Consider the following 23899-nt stretch of genomic DNA (forward strand, 5'->3'; position numbering starts at 1 on the left):
TTTGCTATCGTAAATGTTAGCAACACCTCCGCCTTTGCAGGATGCACGGGTGATATGGTCACTAGTGTAACCAGGAGGTGAGGCCTCATTTAACACGTTTCAGTCAGGCCAATCACATCAAGATTATGATCAGTGATTAGTTAATTGACTATAACTGCCTTTGAAGTGAGGCATCTAACATTAAGTAGCCCTATTTTGAGATGTAAGGTATCACGATCTCTTTCAGTAATGGCAGGAATGGAGAAGGTCTTTATTCTAGTGAGATTGCTAAGGCGAACACCGCCATGTTTAGTTTTGCCCAACCTAGGTCGAGGCACAGACACGGTCTCAATGGGGATAGCTGAGCTGACTACACTGACTGTGCTAGTGGCAGACTCCACTAAGCTGGCAGGCTAGCTAACAGCCTGCTGCCTGGCCTGCACCCTATTTCATTGTGGAGCTAGAGGAGTTAGAGCCCTGTCTATGTTGGTAGATAAGATGAGAGCACCCCTCCAGCTAGGATGGAGTCCGTCACTCCTCAACAGGCCAGGCTTGGTCCTGTTTGTGGGTAAGTCCCAGAAAGAGGGCCAATTATCTACAAATTCTATCTTTTGGGAGGGTCAAAAAACTGTTTTCAACCAGCGATTGAGTTGTGAGACTCTGCTGTAGAGCTCATCACTCCCCCTAAATGGGAGGGGGCCAGAGACAATTACTCGATCCCGACACATCTTTCTAGTTGATTTACACGCTGAAGCTATGTTGCGCATGGTGACCTCTGACTGTTTCATCCTAACATCGTTGGTGTCGACGTGGATAACAATCCAGAAAGTTATCTAAGAGTGTTTGGATATTTTGGTTACTGGTTGCTTTCTGGTATCCTTCTATGCTGATTTGGGCCCAGCTGTATGCATATCTGATGTTGTACAGCTTACTGGGCTGTGAATGTGTGGTTGTTTCCATGTCTGTTCTTTTGAGGAACAACGTAATTTGGCTGTGATCAGACAGAGGTGTTAGTGGCTTGACAGTGAATGAGCTGAGAGAGAAAGGGTCAATGTCTGTAATCATATAGTTCACTGTACTGTGGCCAAGAGGTAAGCAGTAGGTGAATCTCCCCAAAGGGTCCCCTCGTAACCTACCATTGACAAAGTACAGACCCAGGCTTCTACAGAGCTGCAAAATATCCCTTCCGTTTTTGTTGACGGTGCTGTCACTGTTGTTTCTATGGGGGAGAATAAGACAGTTAGAAACAGTATGGCCTGTAATAAAGCTGTCCCCTCGTGTGCTCGTTAGATCAGGTAGTGTTCCTGTGCGCGCATTTGTGTCCCCACAGATGAGCACATTTCCCTGGGCCTGGAAATGGCACGTCTCTTCCTCAAGGGTGGGGAAGATCTCCTCTGAGTAATATGGGGATTCTCTCTCTGTGTTTCTCTCTCTCTCTCTGTTTCGCTCTGTTTCTCTATCTCTCTGTTTCTCTCTGTTTCTCTCTATCTTTCTCTCTCTCTCTCTCTCTTGCTATCTCTCGCTCTCTCTCTCTTTTTCTCTCTCTCCCTCTCTCTTTCTCTCATTCTCCAGCTGTACATCCAGACCACCACCCTCTGTATCTCTATGAATCTCAGTGCCTTTGGTAACACAACTGTCTCTCTCTCTCTCTCTCTCGCTCTCTCTCTCTCTTCTCTCTCTCTCTCCTCTCTCTCTCTCTCTCTCTCTCACACTCTCTCTCTCTCTCTCTCTCTTTCTCTGTTTCTGTCAGTTCTTCGCAGCTGTACATCCAGACCACCACCCTCTGTATCTCTATGAATCTCAGTGCCTCGGTGGCCTTAGGGATGCTCTACATTCCTAAAGTCTATGTCATCATCTTCCACCCGGAGCTTAATGTCCAGAAGAGGAAGAGGAGCTTCAAGGCGGTGGTGACAGCTGCGTCCCTGACCACACGCCTCTCACACAAGACCAGTGACAGGCCCAATGGAGAGGCTAAGACGGAACTTTGTGAAAACGTCGATCCAAACAGTAAGTTTCACCACATCAGGGCCTATGTTCACAAACCGTCTTGGAATTATAGTACAGGGCTGGTATTAAAAAACTGTCTATGAGTTGGAGTTGTAATCTAGGATCAGTTTTGCCATTTTTAGATCATAATGAATTCAATTCAATCAATCAAATTGATTTATAAAGCCCTTTTTACATCAGAAGATGTCACAAAAGTGATTTCATCAGGATCCCAATTAGCTGTTGCTTATGCAGCAGCTACTCTTCCTCATAATAAGATTATATGAACACAAGGGCCCTGATCCTAGATCAGCACCCTTTACTATGAGACGCTTTGTGAATAATGTCCCAGAATGTAGTTTTTAGTTCAACCGTTGCTATCTGAATGAATATACTCCGTTGTTGCTGCTGAGAGAGTTTAGACTGGATGACCCTTATCTGCTCTTGGAGAATCTGCAGTCGACCATCTTTGCTTCACGAGTTCAACAGAGAAAGCAAGTATGAGGAGGTACAAATGAACTCCTCACAAGTGCTACTTGTAGTATTGTTCACTGGGACTCCTCGAACAGATCGGGTGGTCTCTGTCACAAATGGCACACTATTCCATACATAGTGTTCTACATTTGACTGGGATCCCGGTGAAAAGTAGTGCACTAACTAGGGAATAGGGTGCCATTTGAGGGTCACTGTTTGTCATGTTGTTTGTATGCTTATCTATATTTCAAAGCGCATTTTTCTCATTCAAATGGAACACAGGGTGCAGGGTGACACTTATAAACACACTGTTCGTTTATTTGTGTTATCTCCATCTGTTAATTTTACATTTTTACATTTTTTATGGATTTCACAGTGTTACGGTCACTCTCCAGTTATCACTAACAAGCATTATATATGTATTACGTTTCATAAGTAATATAAAAAAAACTGATGATGTATAGGATAGTTGGATATCAATTACACGGATGTGTTTCCTTGTATTCGTGTTAGTATCTAGGGAAATGATGGAAATTGATTTTCCAGTTTGGTGGAAGTAGGATTACACCCACAGGTAGAATGTATTATTGTGTTGTGTTTGTCAAAAAAACATGAAGACACGTAGTTGGTATCAAGCACTCACATGTTTTCCTTTTCTTCAAGGATTCATCCAAAGGTTCACTCAATTGAATCACTCAAAATAATGTTAGACTTTTCCACCCTGCAGCATAGGGGACATACAGTATACACACAATGGTTGAATGTCACTATTTTGACATCATTCGAATGAGACCATGTTGTAAAAGAGGCATGTGAAGGAAGACCTTGGAGTGGTCACGTACGACACCCACAAGGAATGCTGCTGGTCATACAGAACGTGTATGAGTTCGTCCTAACTGGCACCCTATTCCAAATGTAGTGCACTACTTTAAACTAGAGTCCTGGTCAAAAGTAGTGCACTACAGTATTATAGGGAATAGGATGCTATGCATTTGAGACACGTCCTATATGAATGGATGTGTTCTCCCACAAGCTTGACTCTGTTTTTCAAATGCTATCTGTCTTACCACTGCAAATGCTATCTCTTTTAACACTGCAAATGCTATCTCTTTTAACACTGCAAATGCTATCTGTCTTAACACTGCACATGCTAAATGTCTTAACACTGTAAATGCTATCTCTTTTAACACTGCAAATGCTATATGTCTTAACACTGCACATGCTATCTCTTTTAACACTGCAAATGCTATCTGTCTTACCACTGCAAATGCTATCTGTCTTACCACTGCACATGCTATCTGTCTTAACACTGCACATGCTATCTGTCTTACCACTGCAAATGCTATCTGTCTTACCACTGCAAATGCTATCTCTTTTAACACTGCACATGCTATCTGTCTTAACACTGCACATGCTATCTGTCTTAACACTGCAAATGCTATCTGTCTTACCACTGCAAATGCTATCTCTTTTAACACTGCACATGCTATCTGTCTTACCACTGCAAATGCTATCTGTCTTACCACTTCAAATGCTATATCTTTTAACACTGCAAATGCTATCTGTCTTACCACTGCAAATGCTATCTGTCTTACCACTGCAAATGCTATCTGTCTCACCACTGCAAATGCTATATGTCTCACCACTGCAAATGCTATCTGTCTCACCACTGCAAATGCTGTCTGTCTTACCACTGCAAATTATATCTGGCCTACCACTGCAAATGCTGTCTGTCTTACCACTGCAAATGATATATGTCTTACCACTGCAAATGCTGTCTGTCTTACCACTGCAAATGCTGTCTGTCTTACCACTGCAAATGCTGTCTGTCTTACCACTGCAAATGCTATCTGTCTTAACACTGCAAATGATGGCTGTCTTACCACTGCAGATGCTGTCTGTCTTACCACTGCAAATGCTATCTGTCTTAACACTGCACATGATGGCTGTCTTACCACTGCAAATGGTATCTGTCTTACCACTGCAAATGCTATCTGTCTTAACACTGCAAATGATGGCTGTCTTACCACTGCAAATGGTATCTGTCTTACCACTGTGCATGGCTACTAGCAAGACAATCTCTGGAAAAACATCCAACTCAACAATCTAATGAAAAGTCTTGATTATCAAGAGTATTGATTATCTACAGTATGGATTATCTAGAGTATTGATTATCTACCGTATGGATTATCTAGAGTATTGATTATCTACCGTATGGATTATCTAGAGTATTGATTATCTACAGTATGGATTATCTAGAGTATTGATTATCTACCGTATGGATTATCTAGAGTATTGATTATCTACAGTATGAATTATCTAGAGTATTGATTATCTACAGTTTTGAATATCAACAGTATTTTTTATCAAAGCCTCTACAGTAGTCTTATTTCAGCACAACACATGTAGAGGAATGACTGGGAAGAATAACCCACATGTTCAATTATAACTTGGAAAACCTCAGGCTGTTTCAATGTGTTCTGAGTAATGTTGTGATGTTGTAAACACACGCGCACGCACGCGCGCACGCACGCGCACGCACGCACACACACACACACACAACCAACACACGATCATTACTCACCTAATGGGGTACACAAATAGAAATCAACACGTGCTACCCCATAGGTGGGGGGAGGTGTAAAAATAACATTCCAAAGCATTCTACAGCTTCGAGAAAACGTTTGTGCTGTTAGATAATTGAATCAGAAGTTTAACATACACCTTAGCAAATACACACTATCATCACATAAAACTCACGTTTTCATTACCACATTCCTGCACACCTACAAAACAACAACACAACAAGCTACACACACATTCACCTGTCCTTAGGTCGAGATTGGCACCACACCCAAACCTCATATTTTAAGAATGTGAAAATGTCGGCAATCAATAGTAGAGAGGAATGATTGACCATTTCAGGTTTTTACTTCCCATCTTTCATCCACAGGCCACCACCACACAACACACACACTACACACACACCAAGAAGCTGAGCTATGTTCTTGTCAATTGGATTTCCACTCTTACTGTTGCCTTGGTCTTGTGATCCCTTGTTTCAGCGTGATATATCATAACAACTAGGTAATATGAGAATGCAGTCACCTTACTGGGTTCGCACAATCACGACGAATATGGCGTATCTTAGTACCATTAACCAGGAAAAAACATCAAACGTTTTTGTTTTAGAAGATATAACCCATTGTTTTACCCTTCCCGTACCATTTTGGGAGTAACAAGGAAGCATAGGACTTGCGGTATTCTTTCAGGCTACCATTGGAATGCACGGCCCACAATATTACTGTGGCTTTTCTTAAATTCAGAAAAGGTCTCCGTGCAAAAATCAATTCCTCCGAAAATGAATGTGTACAATTTCCTAATTTTCATGGGGAATATGTGGTCCTATTACAGGGCTCTATACCTTCAACCCCTTTGGAGGTACACTGGGACAGACATCCTCACCCAATAATGTTCTTCTCTCCAACAGGCCTTAAGTCTCATAATTTATATCAGCAGGTAAGACCAAACTTAATCTTCTACTACTTTTTTTGCTATGACCTTGTTCCCATTTCTTGAAGGGCTGGAGGAGAAGAGAAACAAGGAAAAAACAAGGAGAAGGAGCAGGCCGAGGAGAGGAGAGGAGAAAGGAGAGGAGAGGAGAGCGAGAGGAGAGGACGAGGGAGGAGAAAAAGGAAAAAACAGGAGAGGAGAAGGCGAACGGAGAGGAGAGGAGAGGAGAGGAGAGGAGAGGAGAGGAGAGGAGAGGCCGAAAGGAGAGGAGAGGAGAGGAGAGGAAGGAGAGGGGAGGAGGAGGGGAGGGAGGAGAACAGATAGAATGACAGAGGAGAGGAGAGGAGAAGGGAGAAGGAGAGGAGAGGAAGGAAGAGGAGAGGAAGAGGAGAGGAGAGGAGAGGAGAAGGGAGAGGAGAGGAGAGGAGAGGAGAGGAGAGGGAGAGGAGAGGAGAGGAAGAGAATAGATGAAAAAGGAGAGGAGAGGCGAAGAGAGGGGAGGGAGGGGAGAACAGATAGATGAGAGAGGAGAGGAGAGGCGAAGAGAGGGGAGGAGGATGTGAGGGAAAAGCTGATGAGATTCTTCCAGCTAGATATTTATCAGAACTTTTAGAAATTCACTCCCAACTTTCACATGGGAGAGACAAGGGGAGCAGAATATGACAGTGTAATTGAGTGGCAGGAATATAGTCTCTTTGAGGTGACTCCTGAACCTGCATTACTATGGATCAGGGTCAAGAGATCAATTTAAATTGAAGGCAGTCAATTTGGGAACTATACTGAAACAATAATAATTGAAAATAATTGCATTTATTTTCAATGACTTCTCAATAAACGGAAATGAAGAAGCAATTGTTTAATTCACATCACTTCCTGAATTGACTGAGATAATTGATTGGCCAACCCTGCTATGGCGCATGCTTCCTGATCACCCTACCCATTGTATTTGGAACGTGCTAGCAAGAGATATGTGTACCTTTTAAAATGGACCTCACAGTGTACACATCAAATACGTCTAGAATGTGTCACGTTTAACTTGTAAAAGGTTTCTTATGTGTAATATGTGGTGTGATTACACATTACACAGGCTCAGTGATTAGAGTCTTGATGACAACGACAGAGAAGGTAATGTGTGGTTATACCTGTAGAGAGAGTGTAAGGTAATATATGCATCCAAGCATATTAGACACGTAGCTTTAGGGCCTAATCCAACACCCTGGCAACCATGTTTTCGGGGGTTGTTTAAGACAATACCTCTCTTGTGCTCTGAGAAGGCATCTTTTCAATCAATATGCTGATTTTATTCCTTTTTATTTTACACAGTAAACATTGCTTTTGAAAAAGCATATATAATATGCAAAGTGTAAAGTTTTTCTGGTCGGTACACTCTTAGAAAATAAGTGTTTCCGAAAGTGTTCTTCACTGTCCCCATAGGAGAAGCCTTTTTGGTTCCAGGCAAGACCTTGCCTCTTCCAAAAATGGAAGGGGAAGAAGGTAAGGAATTTGTCTGCCGGCGCTGCATTAAAGATCAAAATTGGTTAAAGAAAATTGTGATAAATAAAAAAGTATACCAGTTTAATTTAAAGACCAAAAAAAATGGACAGACTGCAAAATAAATTCTATGCCACATGGTTTATGAACTCATACACAAAATGACACCGGATTCAAAACTTCAAGTTTTCAATTGAAATGATCATACAAGTTCTTGCAACCAATAGAATGTTATAAATATATGGGTGATACAACCTTCCCAACTCTGCAGATTTTGCTGCGAAGAGACAGAATCATTAGATCACATGTTTTGGTATTGCCCATATGTAGATTGTTTTTGGTCGCAGTTTCAGGAATGTCTGAATGATAGCAAAATGTACTTGGAGCTAACTCTGTAAATAGCATTGCTGGGTGACTTGAAAGGTCATAGTCAATCGATCAATCATGTACTACAACTTTTAGTGAAAATATTCATCTTTAATTTACAATCTGTAGAAACTATGAGAATATAAAGATTCAGAACTTTTGTGAAACATCACAGCACTGTTGAAAAATATATGGCAAATATGAATAAAAACTTGATGGGCTTCAGAGATTGATGGGAGGGGTTGAGGGGAGCTGAAGGAGCTGAACTAATGTAAAATATACTGTGTCCCTAAAATGTATATGGGAACAAATATATACATATAAATACAACAATTGCAATGATTTTACTCACTTACAGTTGATTTAAGGAAATTATTCATTTGAAATATATTCATTAGGCCCTAATAGTTGGATTTCACCTGACTGGGCAGGGGTGCAGCCATGGGTGGGACTGTGAGGGCATACGCCCACCCACTGGGGAGCCAGGTCCAGGTGGCTGGTCACATACGATCCCGTAGGTGAAGAAGCCGGATGTGGAGGTCCTGGGCTGGCGTGGTTACATGTCGTCTGCGAAATGAATATTCAATTCCCTGACAATTCTAGTGGACATTCCTGCGGTCAGCATGCCAATTGTGAGCTCCTTCAAACCTTGAGACATCTGTGGCATTGTGTTATTTGACAAAACAGCACATTTTAGAGTGGCCTTTTATTGTCCCCAGCACAAGGTGCATCTGTATAATGATCATGCTGTTTAATCAGCTTCTTGATATGCCACACTTGTCAAGTGGATGGATTATCTTGGCAAAGGAGAAATGCTCACTATCAGGGATGTACACAAATTACTAAACATTAGAACATTAGAAACAAATAAGCTTTTTGTACGTGTGGAATATTGCTGGGATCTTTTATTTCAGCTCATGAAACATGGGCCCAGCACTTTGTGTATTGCATTTATATATTTTTTTTTCAGCATATACAGTACCAGTCAAAAGTTTGGACACACCTACTCATTCAAGGGTTTTACATTATTTTTACTATTTTCTACATTGTTGTCACGCCCTGACCTTAGAGAGCTTTTTATGTCTCTATTTTGGTTTGGTCAGGGTGTGATTTGGGTGGGCATTCTATGTTCCTTTTTCTATGTTTTGTATTTCTTTGTTTTGGCCGGGTATGGTTCTCAATCAGGGACAGCTGTCTATCGTTGTCTCTGATTGAGAACCATAATTAGGTAGCTTTTTCCCACCTATGCTTTGTGGGTAGTAGTTATTTTCTGTTTTGTGTTTCTGCACCTGACAGAACTGTTCTATGTCATTTTGCTCTTTGTTATTTTGTACAAGTGTTTTTTGAGAATAAATCATGAACACTTACCACGCTGCGCTTTGGTCCACTCCTTCTTCATGCAACGATGACCGTTACAATTGTAGAAAAACGATGAAATAACACTTGGAATGATGTAGTATATTTGAGATTTTTCAAAGTAGCCACCCTTTGCCTTGATGACAGCTTTGCACACTCTTGGCATTCTCTCAACCAGCTTCACCTGGAATGCTTTTCCAACAGTCTTGAAGGAGTTCCCACATATGCTGAGCACTTGTATGCTGTTTTTCCTTTTCCACTCTGCGGTCCAACTTATCCCAAACCATCTCAATTGGGTTGAGGTCGATGATTGTGCAGGCCAGATCATCTGATGTTGCACTCCATCACTCTCCTTATTGGTCAAATAGCCTTAACACAGGCTGGAGGTGTGTTGGGTCATTGTCCTGTTCATTAACAGATGATAGTCCCACTAAGCACAAACCAGATCGGATTGCGTATCGCTGCAGAATACTGTGGTGGCCATCCTGGTTAAGTGTGCCTTGAATTCTAAATAAATCACTGACAGTGTCACGAGCAAAGCACCCCCACACATCACCCCTCCTCCTCCATGCTTCACAGTGGGAACAACACAAGCGGAGATCATCTTTTCACCTACTCTGCATCTCACAAAGACACAGTGGTTGTAACCAAAAGTGTCACATTTTGACTTATCAGACCAAAGGGACATATTTCCACCGGTCTAATGTCCATTGCTCGTGTTTCTTCCTTAACCACTTGTTCCTCCATGACTAGGGTCATACAACATGCATCAACAGTCAATACTAGAGTCATCACTCTTAGCATGACTACATATGTTACTGTTAGCATAGGTTACATATGGTTACATACAGTGGCACGAAAAAGTATGTGAAACCCTTTGGAATTATTTCTGCATAAAATAGTCATACAATTTGATCTGGTCTTCATCTTAGACATAACAATAGAAAAACACAGTGTGTTTAAACTAATAACACACAAAATCTAGTTTTTTTTTGTCTATATTTAATACATAATTCACAGTGTAGGTTGGAAAAAGTATGTGAACCCCTAGGCTACTGACTTTTCCAAAATATAATTGGAGTCAGGAGTCAGCTAACCTGGAGTCCAAACAATGAGATGAGACTGGAGATTTTGATTAGAGCTGCCTTGCCCTATAAAAAACACTCACAAAATTTGAGTTTGCTAATCGCAAGAGGCATTGCCTGATGTGAACCATGCCTCGAACAAAAGAGATCTCAGAAGACCTAAGATTAAGAATTATTGACTTGCAAAAATATCTCTAAAAGCCTTGATGTTCATCAGTCCACGGTAAGACAAATTGTCTATAAATGGAGAAATTTCAGCACTGTTAGTACCCTCCCTAGGAATGGCCATCTTGCAAAGATGACTGCAAGAGCAGATTGCCAAATTAGGTTATAAGAATCGTAGTGTCAGCTGAAGACTTACAGAAATCTCTGGAACATGCTAACATCTCTGTTGACGAGTCTACGATACGTAAAACACTAAACAAGAATGGTGTACATGACAGAGGAAGCCACTGCTGTCCAAAAAAAACATTGCTGCATGTCTGAAGTTCGCAAAAGAGCACCTGGATGTTCCACAGCACTTCTGGCAAAATATTCTGTGGACAGATTCAACTAAAATTGAGTTGTTTGGAAGGAACACTCAACACTATGTGTGGAGAAAAAATGGCACAGCACACCAACCTCTAAACCTCTTCCCCACTGTAAACTATGGTGGAGGGAGCATCATGGTTTGGGGCTGCTTTGCTGCCTCAGGCCCTGGACAGCTTGCTATCATCGACGGAAAAATTCATTCCCAAGTTTATCAAGACATTTTGCAGGGGAATGTAAGGCTTTCTGTCCGCCAATTGAAGCTCAACAGATGTTGAGTGATGCAACAGGACAACGACCCAAAACACAGAAGTAAATCAACAGCTGAATGGCTTCAACAAAAGTAAATGCGCCTTCTGGAGTGGCCCAGTCTGAATCCTGATCTCAACATGATTTAAAATGCTGTAGCATGACCTCGAGAGCGGATCACACCAGACATACTAAGAATATTGCTGAACTGAAACAGTTTTGTGAAAATGAATGGTCCAAAATTCCTCCTGACCATTGTGCAGGGCTGATCTGCAACTACAGAAAATGTTTGGTTGAGGTTATTGCTACCAAAGGAGGGTCAACCAGTTATTAAATCCAAGGGTTCACATACGTTTTCCACCCTACACTGTGAATGTTTACACGGTGTGTTCAATAAAGACATGAAAATGTATAATTGTTTGTGTGTTATTAGTTTAAGTGGACTGTGTTTGTCTATTGTTGTGACTTAGATGAAGATCTGATAACATTTTATGACCAATTTATGCAGAAATCCAGGTAATTCCAAAGGGTTCACATACTTTTATTTGCCACTGTATGTTACTATTAGCATAGATTACATATCATGGCTACGTATGTGACTATTAGCATTGTTAGGTGCTTATTTTTCAGAGTAAATAACCCACGGACACTAGAGAAGCTTTAACTTCTCTGGGATATGTGGGACGCTAAAGTCCCACTTGGCCAAAAGCCAGAAAAAATGCAGCGCGCCAAATTCAAATATATTACTATAAAAATCAATCTTTCATGAAATCACACATGAAAGACACCAAATTAAAGCTACACATGTTGTGAATCCAGCCAACATGTCTGATTTCAAAAAGGATTTACGGCGAAAGCAAACCAAACGATTATGTTAGCTCAGTACATAGCCACAGAAAAACACAGTCATTTTCCCAGCCAAAGATAGGAGTCACAAAAAGCAGAAATATAGATAAAATGAATCACTAACCTTTGATGATCTTCATCAGATGACACTAATATGACATCATGTTACACAATACATGTATGTTTTGTTCGATAATGTGCATATTTATATCCAAAAAGCTTAGTTTACATTGGCGCCATGTTCAGAAATGCCTCCAAAATATCCGGAGAAATTGCAGAGAGCCACATCTAATAACAGAAATACTCATCATACACTTTGATGAAAGATAAATGTTTTACATAGAATTAAAGATACACTTGTTCTTAATGCAACCGCTGCGTCAGATTTAAAAAAAACTTTACGGAAAAAGCACACCATGCAATAATCTGAGACGGCGCTCAGATATAACAACATTTCTCCGCCATGTTGGAGTCAACAGAAATACGAAATTACATCATAAATATTCCCTTACCTTTGATGATCTATATCAGAATGCACTCCCGGGAATCCTAGTTCCACAATAAATTGTTGTTTTGTTCGATAATGTCCATTACTTATGTCCAAGTAGCTACTTTTGCTAGCATGTTTAGTACACATGTCTAAACGCTCGCGCAGATCCAGGCGAACGTCGGACGGAAACTTCAAAAAGTTATATTACAGGTCGAAAAAACTTGTCAAAACTTGTCAAATTAAGTAGAGAATCAATCTTCAGGATGTTGTTATCATAAATATTAAATAACGTTCCAACCGGAGAATTCCTTTGTGTCTCTAGAAGTAATGGAAAGCAAGACGATATCATTTGGAATGCGCGTGACCAAGAACTCGTGACCAAGAACTGGCACTCTGCCAGACCACTGACTGAAACACCTCCCATCCGGCCCCACCTCACAGTAGAGGCTTCATTCAACGTTCTACAGACTGTTGACATCCAGTGGAAGGCGTAGGAAGTGCAAACAAATCCATATCTTACTGGGATTTGAATAGGCGATGAGTTGAAAATCCATCAGCCTCAGAATTCTCACTTCCTGTTTGGATTTCTTCTCAGGTTTTTGCCTGCCATATGAGTTCTGTTATACTCACAGATATCATTCAAACAGTTTTAGAAACTTCAGAGAGTTTTATATCCAATAGTAATAATAATATGCAAATATTAGCATCTGGGACAGAGTAGGAGGCAGTTCACTCTGGACACGCTATTCATCCAAAAGTGAAAATGCTGCCCCCTATCACAAAGAAGTTAAACAAGTTTAATTATTCCCAAAGGTTCTGTACAGCTGTAATTCAGACAACCCAACACTTCTCCCATCCATATATTTATATCCCACTTAAGACACTCCTCCTTCTCTCCAATCCTTCCTATGGTTTAAGAGGAAAAGAATAACAAGATACCAAACCCTTATTACTCCCTTCAGGTGACCTGTTCTCACCTCCAGACCTCAACCCCTCCTTCACCTAATTCACAGATGTCCATCTGTCTTTCCTGTATCAACACGGTGCTCTGCTCCCGTCCCCCAACACATTCCAACACATTCCACAGCTATCTGTCTTTCTACAGAGACCCAGTCTCTTGTACTACTATGCGTCTAATCTATCATGTCTTAAATATCTCAATGTTGAAAATGTCAAATCCAACAGCATAGATTACGTATCATGGTTACATACAGTATATTACTAGTAGCATGGGTTACACATCATGTGGCCTGTCCCTGTCCCTGTCCTTTCCAGGTTGGGTCGTCAATTCCAGTCACACAGCTTGCGTGCCAAATGGTACCATGTCCCCTACATTGTGCACAACCTTTGACCAGGATCCATAAGGTAGCCACAAAAGTAGTGCACTATAAAGCAAATAGGGTGCCATTTGGGACACTGACTAGAGAAAACGCAGCAGTCTGCCATCTCTCCTGCCTCGTCCTCCGTCATGTCTCCCCATAGAGCACTGAACCATCTGGTCCCAGGCATCCCTCATCCCTCTGCTCCTCTCTCTCTTTCTCTCTCTCTCTTTCTCTCTCTGTCTTTCTCTCTCTCTCTCTGTCTTTTTCTGTGTCTCTCTGTTTATTCCTGTCTCTCCTCTCTCTCTCTCTCTCTCTCCTCTCTCTCTCTCTCTCTCTCTCTCTCACACTCTCTCTCACTCTCTCTATCACACTCCATCTCTGTGCAGCTGTCTCTCTCTTTCATTGTGTCTTGGTCTTTGCTACTCTCGTTGCCCTGGAACCTGACATGAATGGCATGATACCCTATATTCCCCATCAATTCTACTGATTTGGTTAATATATAATTTTGGAAAAAAAGCTATTGCCACTCAACTAGCCTTGTGGTTAAAGCGAGATTGGAAGGTTGGGAGTCCACGGCCTAGTCACACCAAAAATGGGACCGGATGCGTCTCTGCTTGGCACTCACCATTGATGATATACTGAAGAATGGGGATAAGGGCCTGGGATAGACTAGTGTCCTGTCCAGGGGGTGTACTGTACATCAAGCTGCCTCACTACAGAAACAGGAGATAGACTAGTGTCCTGTCCAGGGGGTGTACTGTACATCAAGCTGGCTCACTACAGAAACAGGAGATAGACTAGTGTCCTGTCCAGGGGGTGTACTGTACATCAAGCTGGCTCACTACAGAAACAGAGAGAGGAGATAGTCTGGAGCACCTTTCCTCAAGCTTAGATGAAAACTATGGATCGGAGGGAGTCATGCATGGGTTTGGGTGCTCGCTTGTTGCTGCTCAGGCGCGCTGGGACAGCTTGGCTATCATCGACGGGAAAAATGTCATTCGTCGCATAGTTGTATCAAAGGGACATTTTGGGCAGGGGATTGTAGAGGCTTGTCTGTCCGGCGTCAATTGAAGGCTCAACAGTTATGTCTAGACACAGATGCAATGACAAAACGTGTAGTATGTAAGTGAGCCTAGAGAAGAACAAGTGTGGGAGAGAGCTTAGAAGAGAGAGACGACTGCAGAGGATGTTAGTACAGATTTAGGAGGTGCAGTTCGTTGAGATGAGCCAGAACGCAGTCTCGAAGTAGTTGAGAGGAGAGGACGAAGATGAGGCTAGCGTTGCAGAGGCTAGGATGAAAGAGCGTAGGAGAATTGCCGCTCCTCTCTGGAGTGGAGTGGAGCTGATTGTCGGAGGTGTGTTCGCTGGAGTGTACACGCTGAAGAGTTCATAAGCGAGCTAGAGACAGATTGATTAGAATGATTGGTCGTTAGAGCGATAGGAGTTTGTGTTAGAGAAGAGTGTCATGTGAAGAGTGCAGTTTGAGGAGAGGATGTGGTGAGATCACATCGCTGGAGCTAGATGCTTAATAGTAATTAAACTGTTCGGAACTGAAACAGTTTTGCTGACAATGAGATGGGTCGCAAAATTCCCTCCTGACCGAGGGTGGTTCTTAGCTGATAGTGGGGTGCTGATCTTCGCCAATAAGCCTCAGTAGAGTACCGACTTTGTCTCCGTGCCAGTTGCAAGTGTGTCTTTATATTACGGCTACCAAAAAATAGTGACGCGAAGTTCATGCCCCTAGAAGTTGATATGATAATCTCACAGGGTGTATTTCTACCAAACATTTAACGTATGGTTTTATCCCTATGACCACTAAGACCCGCATAGTGTAGACTCGTTTACCACGTGTGTTGTCTCCCTGAGAATGTGTGTAATGATAATGATAACATTTCGCTCATTGGAGTGTGTATATTGAGAGTGCTGGTCTTGATTATGTTTGAAAGTTGGTATCTTGATTTGTTTGTCTATTGTTGTGACTTAGACTGGAAAATGTATTTGCTGTAATGTGTCATCGATTTATGAGAGAGACTCGCTCCAATTGTCTGTATGCCGAAAAGAACATGCGGGTGACTTTTCACGCTCCAGAGGGTTCACCATAAAGTTTTGTTAGTCTATTGTGCACCGAGGGTAGTGGTGTGATGTAGTAACGCTAGTGAAAGATGCATAATGACTATTTGTACTACATAAAGACTGGTGAAAAAATTGTCGAATGATAAAAGACGCTCATATGTCCGTCTTTCTTGAGAGTCGGTGTATTCCATACTGAAAAACCAGGAGGCATACAGTGGAAGAACAATTACAGGGGACTGGGCTTAAACGTCCTCATTAGGGTCGCAGACTTACCTTGAGATTAGTAAACTTTGTGTAGTCGCCTCTCTTACCCTCCTCCTCAACTCCTTCACTGCTGCTTACTTTCTTTCTCTCGCACTGAGAGATCAACAGATCTTCGCTTGCTCACGGACTCCACCCTCCTCTCCAGCTTGTGGAAGCTTTTCACATCTCCTCTTCTCCGTTGCGTGCACCTATGTGTGGATGCTCGCCTAGTAAAGTCCAGTTTGAGGCCCAAGCAGTCCTAGACGCACAGATAACCAACACCTCTTCTCGCTCTGACCTGCGCCCGCCTAAAGTTCAGTTCCTAAAGACTCACTATTTTCAACTCATTGCAGCTCTCTCGCTTCCAGCAACCAGACTGAGTGCTCTCTCTCCTCTGAATATCATCAGACACATCGAAGAGATCCACCACCTCTCCCTCCAATCTGTCTTACACCAGTCTGTCACTCTGCTTCGGTTGTCGAGTTGTCTCACTATCGCCTCTCACCCTACTGTCTCCTTGATTCATCTCAGTCAATCAGGCCATTCTCCTACTCGGCGCGACACACGTCAACCAGACCTACAGCATCGACTGACTCACTCTTGTCCTCTTCGCCTCCTTCTAACACGTACTCCATTAGGGCCTCGCATCCTTACAGAAACGACTCATCAGCAGGTCATTTTCCGCTCCTTCACAGCCAAACGCATTACTGCGAGCTTCCACAAAAAAGCCGTAGAAGAGCAGTTCTAGATTCTCATATCACCGTACTTCTCCATTCTGCACTTCCAACCTACCTTTGATGACTCTTCTCTTCTAACTCACAGGAATGCACTAATCACTCGCACATCCTATGGTCTATCCAATACAATGTATGTGCTTTTGCTCTTCGCAGCCATCTCACGACTCTCCTTCGACTGCATATTCCTCTCACTTCATCGCAAAACCGCGCTTATGCTTTACTACCTCATCTCGGCCTCTCCTTCACGGGCCTGGTTCTGTTCCCTCAGCGCTTCACACTGGCTCCTTCCAAAATAACTCCCTCCGGCCTTGACGTTGGCACTGTTATCGAGCCCACATCTCAGCTTAACAGAACCACTAGGCATCATCCCTCCCTCTCCCATACATCCTACTCTGATCGCAACGTGTTCTGTACACACTGTTCTACATAGTCGCACACTGCTCAGTAAGATAGCCTTGTTCTTATGCAACCGCTTGCGTGCAGATTTCAGACCACATTGAACAACTCTCTTTATCAGCTGTCGCAAAGATTGCACCAGCCATGCAATCAGCTTCCTTCGAGACGGCGGCTCAGTCTGTTCTCATTCAACAACATTTGCTCCGTGCTCACTCGCCTTCGCGTGACGCTTCACAGGTCGCACATTTCCGAAACTTCTACAAATCATCAAATATTCCTCTTGCCCTTCACCTTACCGTTTGATGATCTATAGTCAGAATGCAGCGCCTCGTCTCTCCCTTCACTGGCCTGCAAGATCCCCTCTCGTCTACGTAAGACCCCTACGTCACATTGTACACTATCGGTTTGTCTTCGTCGTTCCGATCTCACCTCTCATCTTCACGGCTCATCATTATTCCTCATGTCCAATCGCTTTCACAGACCTAGTTCTGCTCTAGTGCCAGATCGTCCTTTACGTGCACAGGTGTTTCAAAACGTCCTCGTCCTCCTTCGTGCTCCTACGGTCTCATCATGTCCTTCACCGCGAACGTCGGACGGAAACGTTCAAAAAGTTATAGTTAGCAGGTCGAAAACGTTTGCTCTCACACACACTTAGTTCAAGATGTAAGGCTCACGTTCCCCACAACGACACTACCAAATCTTCTCAGGATGTTGTTAGCTCGCAGACTCTGACTAATTGTCTTACACAAGTGTGTCTCACAATCGTTATTATGGAGAATGTCCTCTTGTGTTCCTGCTAGAATGTGTATACTGATGAGTAATCAAAAATGGACAAGAACACGATATCGAATTTTGTGAATGTCACTGTCTTATTATGTAATATAGTACTCAATGTGAACTCGTAGACCACAATGTGAAAATATGGCACACTATATTTATGTGCTATGTTTCAACTATGAGAGCTGAAGAACACTACCTTAAACGCCAGTAGAGTAGATCCGGCCCACACTATAAGCTCTCAGCAAGGTAGCACGAGACTTCATTCAAATACTAGTATGTCGGTACAAATGACGACGTGTCAGAGAATATCTATCAAAGTGAGTTTATGGCGAGACAGTGAAGATGAGCGCTAATTAAAAGACTAGTCCAATACTCCATATCCTGTATTCTGGTGGATTTGGACAATGAAGACTGGACTGACATAGTTAGTAGTGGAAAACCTGTTCTACATTGTCTCAGCCCCTAGGCTCAGAACATATCAGGTCACGCGTCTCCACTGCGTTGGTTATATTGTGGCAATTTTTTCCTTGTCTAGACACTCAGTGAGTCTCTTGTCGTAGTCACTCAGATCCAACACCTGTTGAAGTGGGTGTTATGACGCATTCAATTAGAATTCTTTCGTGCTTAGAATCGACAGTTGTTGTGAATTTAAGGAGATACACTGTCAAAGTAAAGCAGGTATGAGTTGTTGTATAATCCACAAAGTGTGCGTATAATTTAAAAGTAATAAGTAAAAAGATTGCAAAAATGGTTATAGCATCCTGGGACAGGAGTAAGTACAGAGGCAGTTCACTCCCCTCTGGACACGCTATTTGGAGCAAGGACGCTGAGTCATTAGTCTCCTGTGTTCTGTGAGTGACGCAAAACACAGATGGCACATTGTAGATGTCGTATCGGGGCTCACTATTCAACCAAAAAGAAAGTCGAACTGGTAAACCCAGGCAGCAAGTCTTATAAGTTTATTCTACCTCCAAGCTGAGTGGTTTTCTGTGATGTAGCAGCTGTAATTGAGAGGCACACACACGCTGAATCAATGTCTTGACCGCCAATGCCTATACAATATTTATCACTCCCGACCTTACGCACCACTCCTCTGCGCTTACTCATGTCGCCATGCCTTCTATGGTTTAAGCGGAAAAGAATAACACGATTACCAACCTTAGTTACTCGTCCCTTCAGGTGACCTGTTCTCACGCTGCCAGACGCTCAACGCCTCCTTCACTAATTCCAGAGAATGTGCCATGCTGGTCTTTCCTGTATCTAACCGCCAGTAGAGGGTGCTACTGGCTCTTGTTTCCTCGTCTACCACTGGAGGCAAGCACATTTGATCTCCAAGACAGATATCCATAAGTCACCAGCTAAATCCTGTCTTTCTAGCAGAGGACCCAGTCTCTTGTACTACAACTATGAATGCGTGAGACACTCTTAGTCGTATTCTCATGTTCCTCTGTAAATTCATTGGTTGGTAGATGAGTACAAAGGTCACGGCATATGCAGACATGAGTAAGCATATAGCGTATCAATCGGTTACCACCTAACAGTAGTTTGAGTAATAGTCAGCGAGACTAGGAGTCTTTAAGCTCCTCACTACTCCAGAGTTGTTCGCTGCCTGTGATCATCCTGTGCAGCCTGTGCTGATAGTCCCAGAGTGGGGAGGGTACAGTATGTCGTCAATCGCAATGAACAGTCCAGTGACCACACACTCAGCTAGTGTCGTCGTCACACTCCATCGGGTCACTGCTCTCGTTTCTGGTAGTGGAAGCAGCTGTTCGACCTACATGTTGTGTATAACAACCTTTGGACCAGGATCCATAAGGTAGCCACAAGAAGGTAGTCGCCACACACTATTGAAACAAGGAAACAGGCAAATAGGGTGACCCATTAGAGTGTGGACTCGACTAGCTAGCATCTCACGCTCAGGTTTCAGTTCGTAGACTCGAAGTGCGTCAGACGCTTGGCTGAATGTCTCAGCTACCGTCTACAGTACTCGCTCCTCCCCATTGAGAGACGCGGGCTGGAACCTCTAAGTCTTCAGGGTCGCGTGCCCTGTTTCTGGTGCCATGAATCCACCGTTGCACATGCTTGCCCATTGTCAGTGCTCACGTTATCATCTCCCTCCTCTTCTCGTGTGAACTACGCGACCGCCTCTAGTCTATCTTCCTGTTTCTGTTAAAGATGAGGCAGCTTGTGTCTGTTATCTCATCGCTTACATGGCCCCTCTTTGGACAGTGCCTCTCTCCACTCTCGCTCTGACTGTGTTCTTCTAGTGTCTCTTCTCTCGCTCTTGTATTTCTCTGTGATCTCTTCATGAGTGCTCTGCCAGCTCTTGTACTCTCTGTACATCTCAGTCATCGCTATCCTCTCCTCCGCTGTCGCACCGGAGCTAGTTCTTCTCTCTCTCTCATCTACATCTCCCTCCTTTCTGACTCTGTCTAATTCTAAGTGCCAACGACCTTTGCATCTCTGTGGACAGTAACACTGTCTCTCTCGTTTTCAATTGTGTCCTCTCGTGGAGCGATCGGGTGAGATCGGCTACTCTTCCTGAGTTTGCCGCTACTTCTGCGAACCCTGGTGACATGATATCTTGCGCTCAGTGTGAATAGTCGCAATGTATGATCACCCGCCTCTGATGTTAGCACAAGTTTCATAAGCTCGAGACTTTGGTTGAGATATGAGACGATAAGGTGAGATGGCGAAAACTAAGTACGCTGATTAGGTCCACTTTTTTTCAGTTAAGAGCAGTGGCGTGAGTGTTAGAATGAGCCGATAGAGTACTAGAGGTACGAAAGCGCGCTCTCGCGGCAGTGCGAGACACAGGCTAGATCGCACATCAATGTCGCTATCTCCTGTGTTCTGTATGGGGCAGCTTGATCCCCGCTCAGCACTACACCACCCCCTGGTACAGGACGCTAGTCTATGCTCCTGTTTCTGAGCTCACAAAATGGGAGACGCCAAGCGAGCTTGATGTGGCAGTACAATGCCGTATCTCTGGCAGCCATGTGGCGAGCTACACTAGTCATACGTCATTCTGGTTATCTTGTAGATGATTTGGAAAGGAATGGGGCATAAGCTAATGTGGGCCCAAGTAAGCAGGGACTACGCCAGTCGCGGCATGGTCGGACGTCTGTGACGCTCAGGTATCTCCTGTTGTCTGTAGTGAGTCAGCTTGATGTAGCAGTAACGACCGGGCGCCGTCGTATCTGGGTAGGACATACAAACTGAGTCCTGTACCGTCGTTCACGCTTTGAGTTCTGTGTAGTGACAGTCAGCCGTTGTATAGAACTTAGAGGTAGCTTACGCTCGTCCAGGGGCGCTTGTACTGTCACCACTCCAAGCTGGCGTCGACTGAACACAGGACGGAAACACGGAGTAGAAGTGGAGCTAAGTGTCCTGTCCAGAGGGGTGTACTGCGTACAGTGCAAAGCTCGCTCACAGCTTACAGAACAGGAGAGTCGACTACGTGTCGCTTGACTTGTGCCAAGGGGCGGCTGTACTGTACATCACAGCTGCCTCACTACAGAAACAGGAGATAGCCTAGTGTCCTGTCCAGGGGGTGTACTGTACATCAAGCTGGCTCCATACAGAAACAGGAGATAGACTAGTGTCCTGTCCAGGGGGTGTTGGTACATCAAGCAGCCTCACTACAGGAAACAGGAGATAGACTAGCGTCCTGTCAGGGGGTGTACTGTACATCAAGCTGACTCACTACAGAAACAGGAGATAGACTAGTGTCCTGTCCAGGGGGTTACTGTACATCAACAAGCTGACTCACTACAAGAAACAGGAGATAGACTAGCGTCCTGTCCAGGGGGTGTACTGTACATCAAGCGCCTCACTACAGAAACAGGAGATAGACTAGTGTCCTGTCCAGGGGGTGTACTGTAATCAAGCTGCTTCACTACAGAAACAGGAGATAGACTAGCGTCCTGTCCAGGGGGTGTACTGTACATCAAGCTGCCTCATTACAGAAACAGGAGATAGACTAGCGTCCTGTCCAGGGGTGTACTGTGACATCAAGCTGCCTATTACAGAAAAAGGAGATAGACAGCGTCCTGTCCAGAGGTGTACTGTACATCAAGCTGCCTCATTAAGAAAAACAGGAGATAGACTAGCGTCCTGTCCAGGGGGTGTACTGTACATCAAGCTGCCTCATTACAGAAAAAGGAGATAGACTAGCGTCCTGTCCAGGGGGTGTACTGTCATCAAGCTGCCTCATTACAGAAACAGGAGATAGACTAGCGTCCTGTCGGGGTGTACTGTACATCAAGCTGCCTCATTACGAAAACAGGAGATAGACTAGTGGTCCTGTTCCAGGGGTGTACTGTACATCAAGCTGCCTCATTACAGAAGGAGATAGAACTAGTGTCCTGTCCAGGGGGTGTACTGTACATCAAGCTGCCTCATTACAGAAACAGGAGATAGACTAGTGTCCTGTTCATTGGTTGTACTGTCACATCAAGCTGTTCACTACAGAAACAGGAGATAGACTAGTGTCCTGTCATTGGGTGTACTGTACATCAAGCTGCCTCATTACAGAAAACAGGAGATAGACTAGTGTCCTGTTCATTGGGTTGTACTGTACATCAAGCTGCTTCACTACAGAAACAGGAGATAGACTAGTGTCCTGTTCATTGGGTGTACTTATAACTTCAAGTGCCTCATTACAAAACAGGAGATAGACTAGGTCCTGTCCAGGGGTGTACTGTACATCAAGCTGGCTCACTACAGAAACAGGAGATAGACTAGCGTCCTGTCCAGGGGGTGTACTGTACATCAAGCTGGCTCACTACAGAAACAGGAGATAGCTAGCGTCCTGTCCAGGGGGTGTTTTATACCATCAAGCTTTTCTCCTTATTTAAGATGAAACATTTGTTTACAGTCTCTGTTAGTGAACATTTCTCATTAGCCAAGATAATCCATCCACCTGACAGGTGTGGCATATCAAGAAGCTGATTGAACAGAATGATCATTACACAGGAGCACCTTGTGCTGTGGCAATAAACGGCCACTCTAAAATGTGCAGTTTTGTCAAACAACATGATGAACTTTAACTTAGTAAAATCGTTGAATTGTTGCAGTGTTGGCGTTTATTTTTTTGTTCAGTATAGTGTAACAGCTTATTCTTTTATTAACAAATTAAATATGCTATTTGATTTGTTGAAGAATATATGATAATAAATAAAGTGATCTGTCATTTGATATACAGTACACGAGGGGGGATAATACATACCATTGGAGAGAGGGAGGGGAGAGAGTGAGTGTGTGGAAGGGGAGCGCGGGAGAAACGGTGAAGGAGAGAGAGAGACAGTGAAGGAGAGGGGAGACGGTGAAGGAGAAGAGAGGAAGGAGAGAAGGCTGAAGGAGAGGGAGAGGGTGAAGGAGAGGGAGAGGGAGGAAGAGAGGGTGAAGGAGGGGAGAGGGTGAAGGAGGAGAGGAAGGGGTAAGGAGAGGGAGGGTGAAGGAAGGGGAGAAGGGGTGAGGGAGAGAGCGGGGTAAGGAGAGGAGAGGGTGAAGGAGCCGGGAGGAGACGGTGAAGGAGAGGGTGAAGGTAGAGGGAGAGGGTGAAGGAAGGCGGGAAGAGGGTGAAGGGAGAGGGAGAGGGTGAAGGAGAGGGAGAGACGGTGGAAGGAGAGGGCGGAGAGGGTGAAGCGAGCGGGAGAAGGGTGAAAGGAGAGGGAGAGGGTGAAGGAGAGAGAGCGAGGTGAAGGAGAGGTGAGAGGAGAGGGAGAGCGAAGGGACGGTGAAGGAGAGAGAGAGGAGAGGGTCGGTGAAGGAGAGGGTGAAGGAGCGGGAGAGGGTGTAAGGAGGAGAGAGAGGGAAGGGAGGGAGAGGGTGAAGGAGAGGGAGAGGGTGAAGGAGAGGGAAGGAGGGGTGAAGGAGAGGGTGAAGGAGAGGGAGAGGGAGAGGGTGAGGAGAGGGAGAGGGCTGAAGGAGAGAGAGCAGGTAAGGAGAGGAGAGGGTGAAGGAGAGAGAGAGGGTGAAGGA

At 43.9% G+C, this 23899-nt stretch overlaps 1 protein-coding gene across 1 annotated transcript in view; it reads left to right on the plus strand.

The window, feature by feature from the left end:
* The first annotated feature begins 1719 nt into the window (after nucleotides 1–1719).
* Nucleotides 1720–23899, plus strand: part of LOC112075623 (metabotropic glutamate receptor 7) — a 26869-nt gene continuing 4689 nt past the window's right edge. Inside the window, exon 1 of the mRNA XM_024142590.2 lies at nucleotides 1720–1986. Coding sequence (XP_023998358.1) covers nucleotides 1773–1986 — 214 coding nt within the window. The 5' untranslated portion in view covers nucleotides 1720–1772. The remainder of the gene's footprint in view (nucleotides 1987–23899) is intronic.

This window comes from Salvelinus sp. IW2-2015, unplaced genomic scaffold (genome assembly GCF_002910315.2).
Source record: "Salvelinus sp. IW2-2015 unplaced genomic scaffold, ASM291031v2 Un_scaffold3293, whole genome shotgun sequence".
Classification (NCBI taxonomy): domain Eukaryota; kingdom Metazoa; phylum Chordata; class Actinopteri; order Salmoniformes; family Salmonidae; genus Salvelinus; species Salvelinus sp. IW2-2015.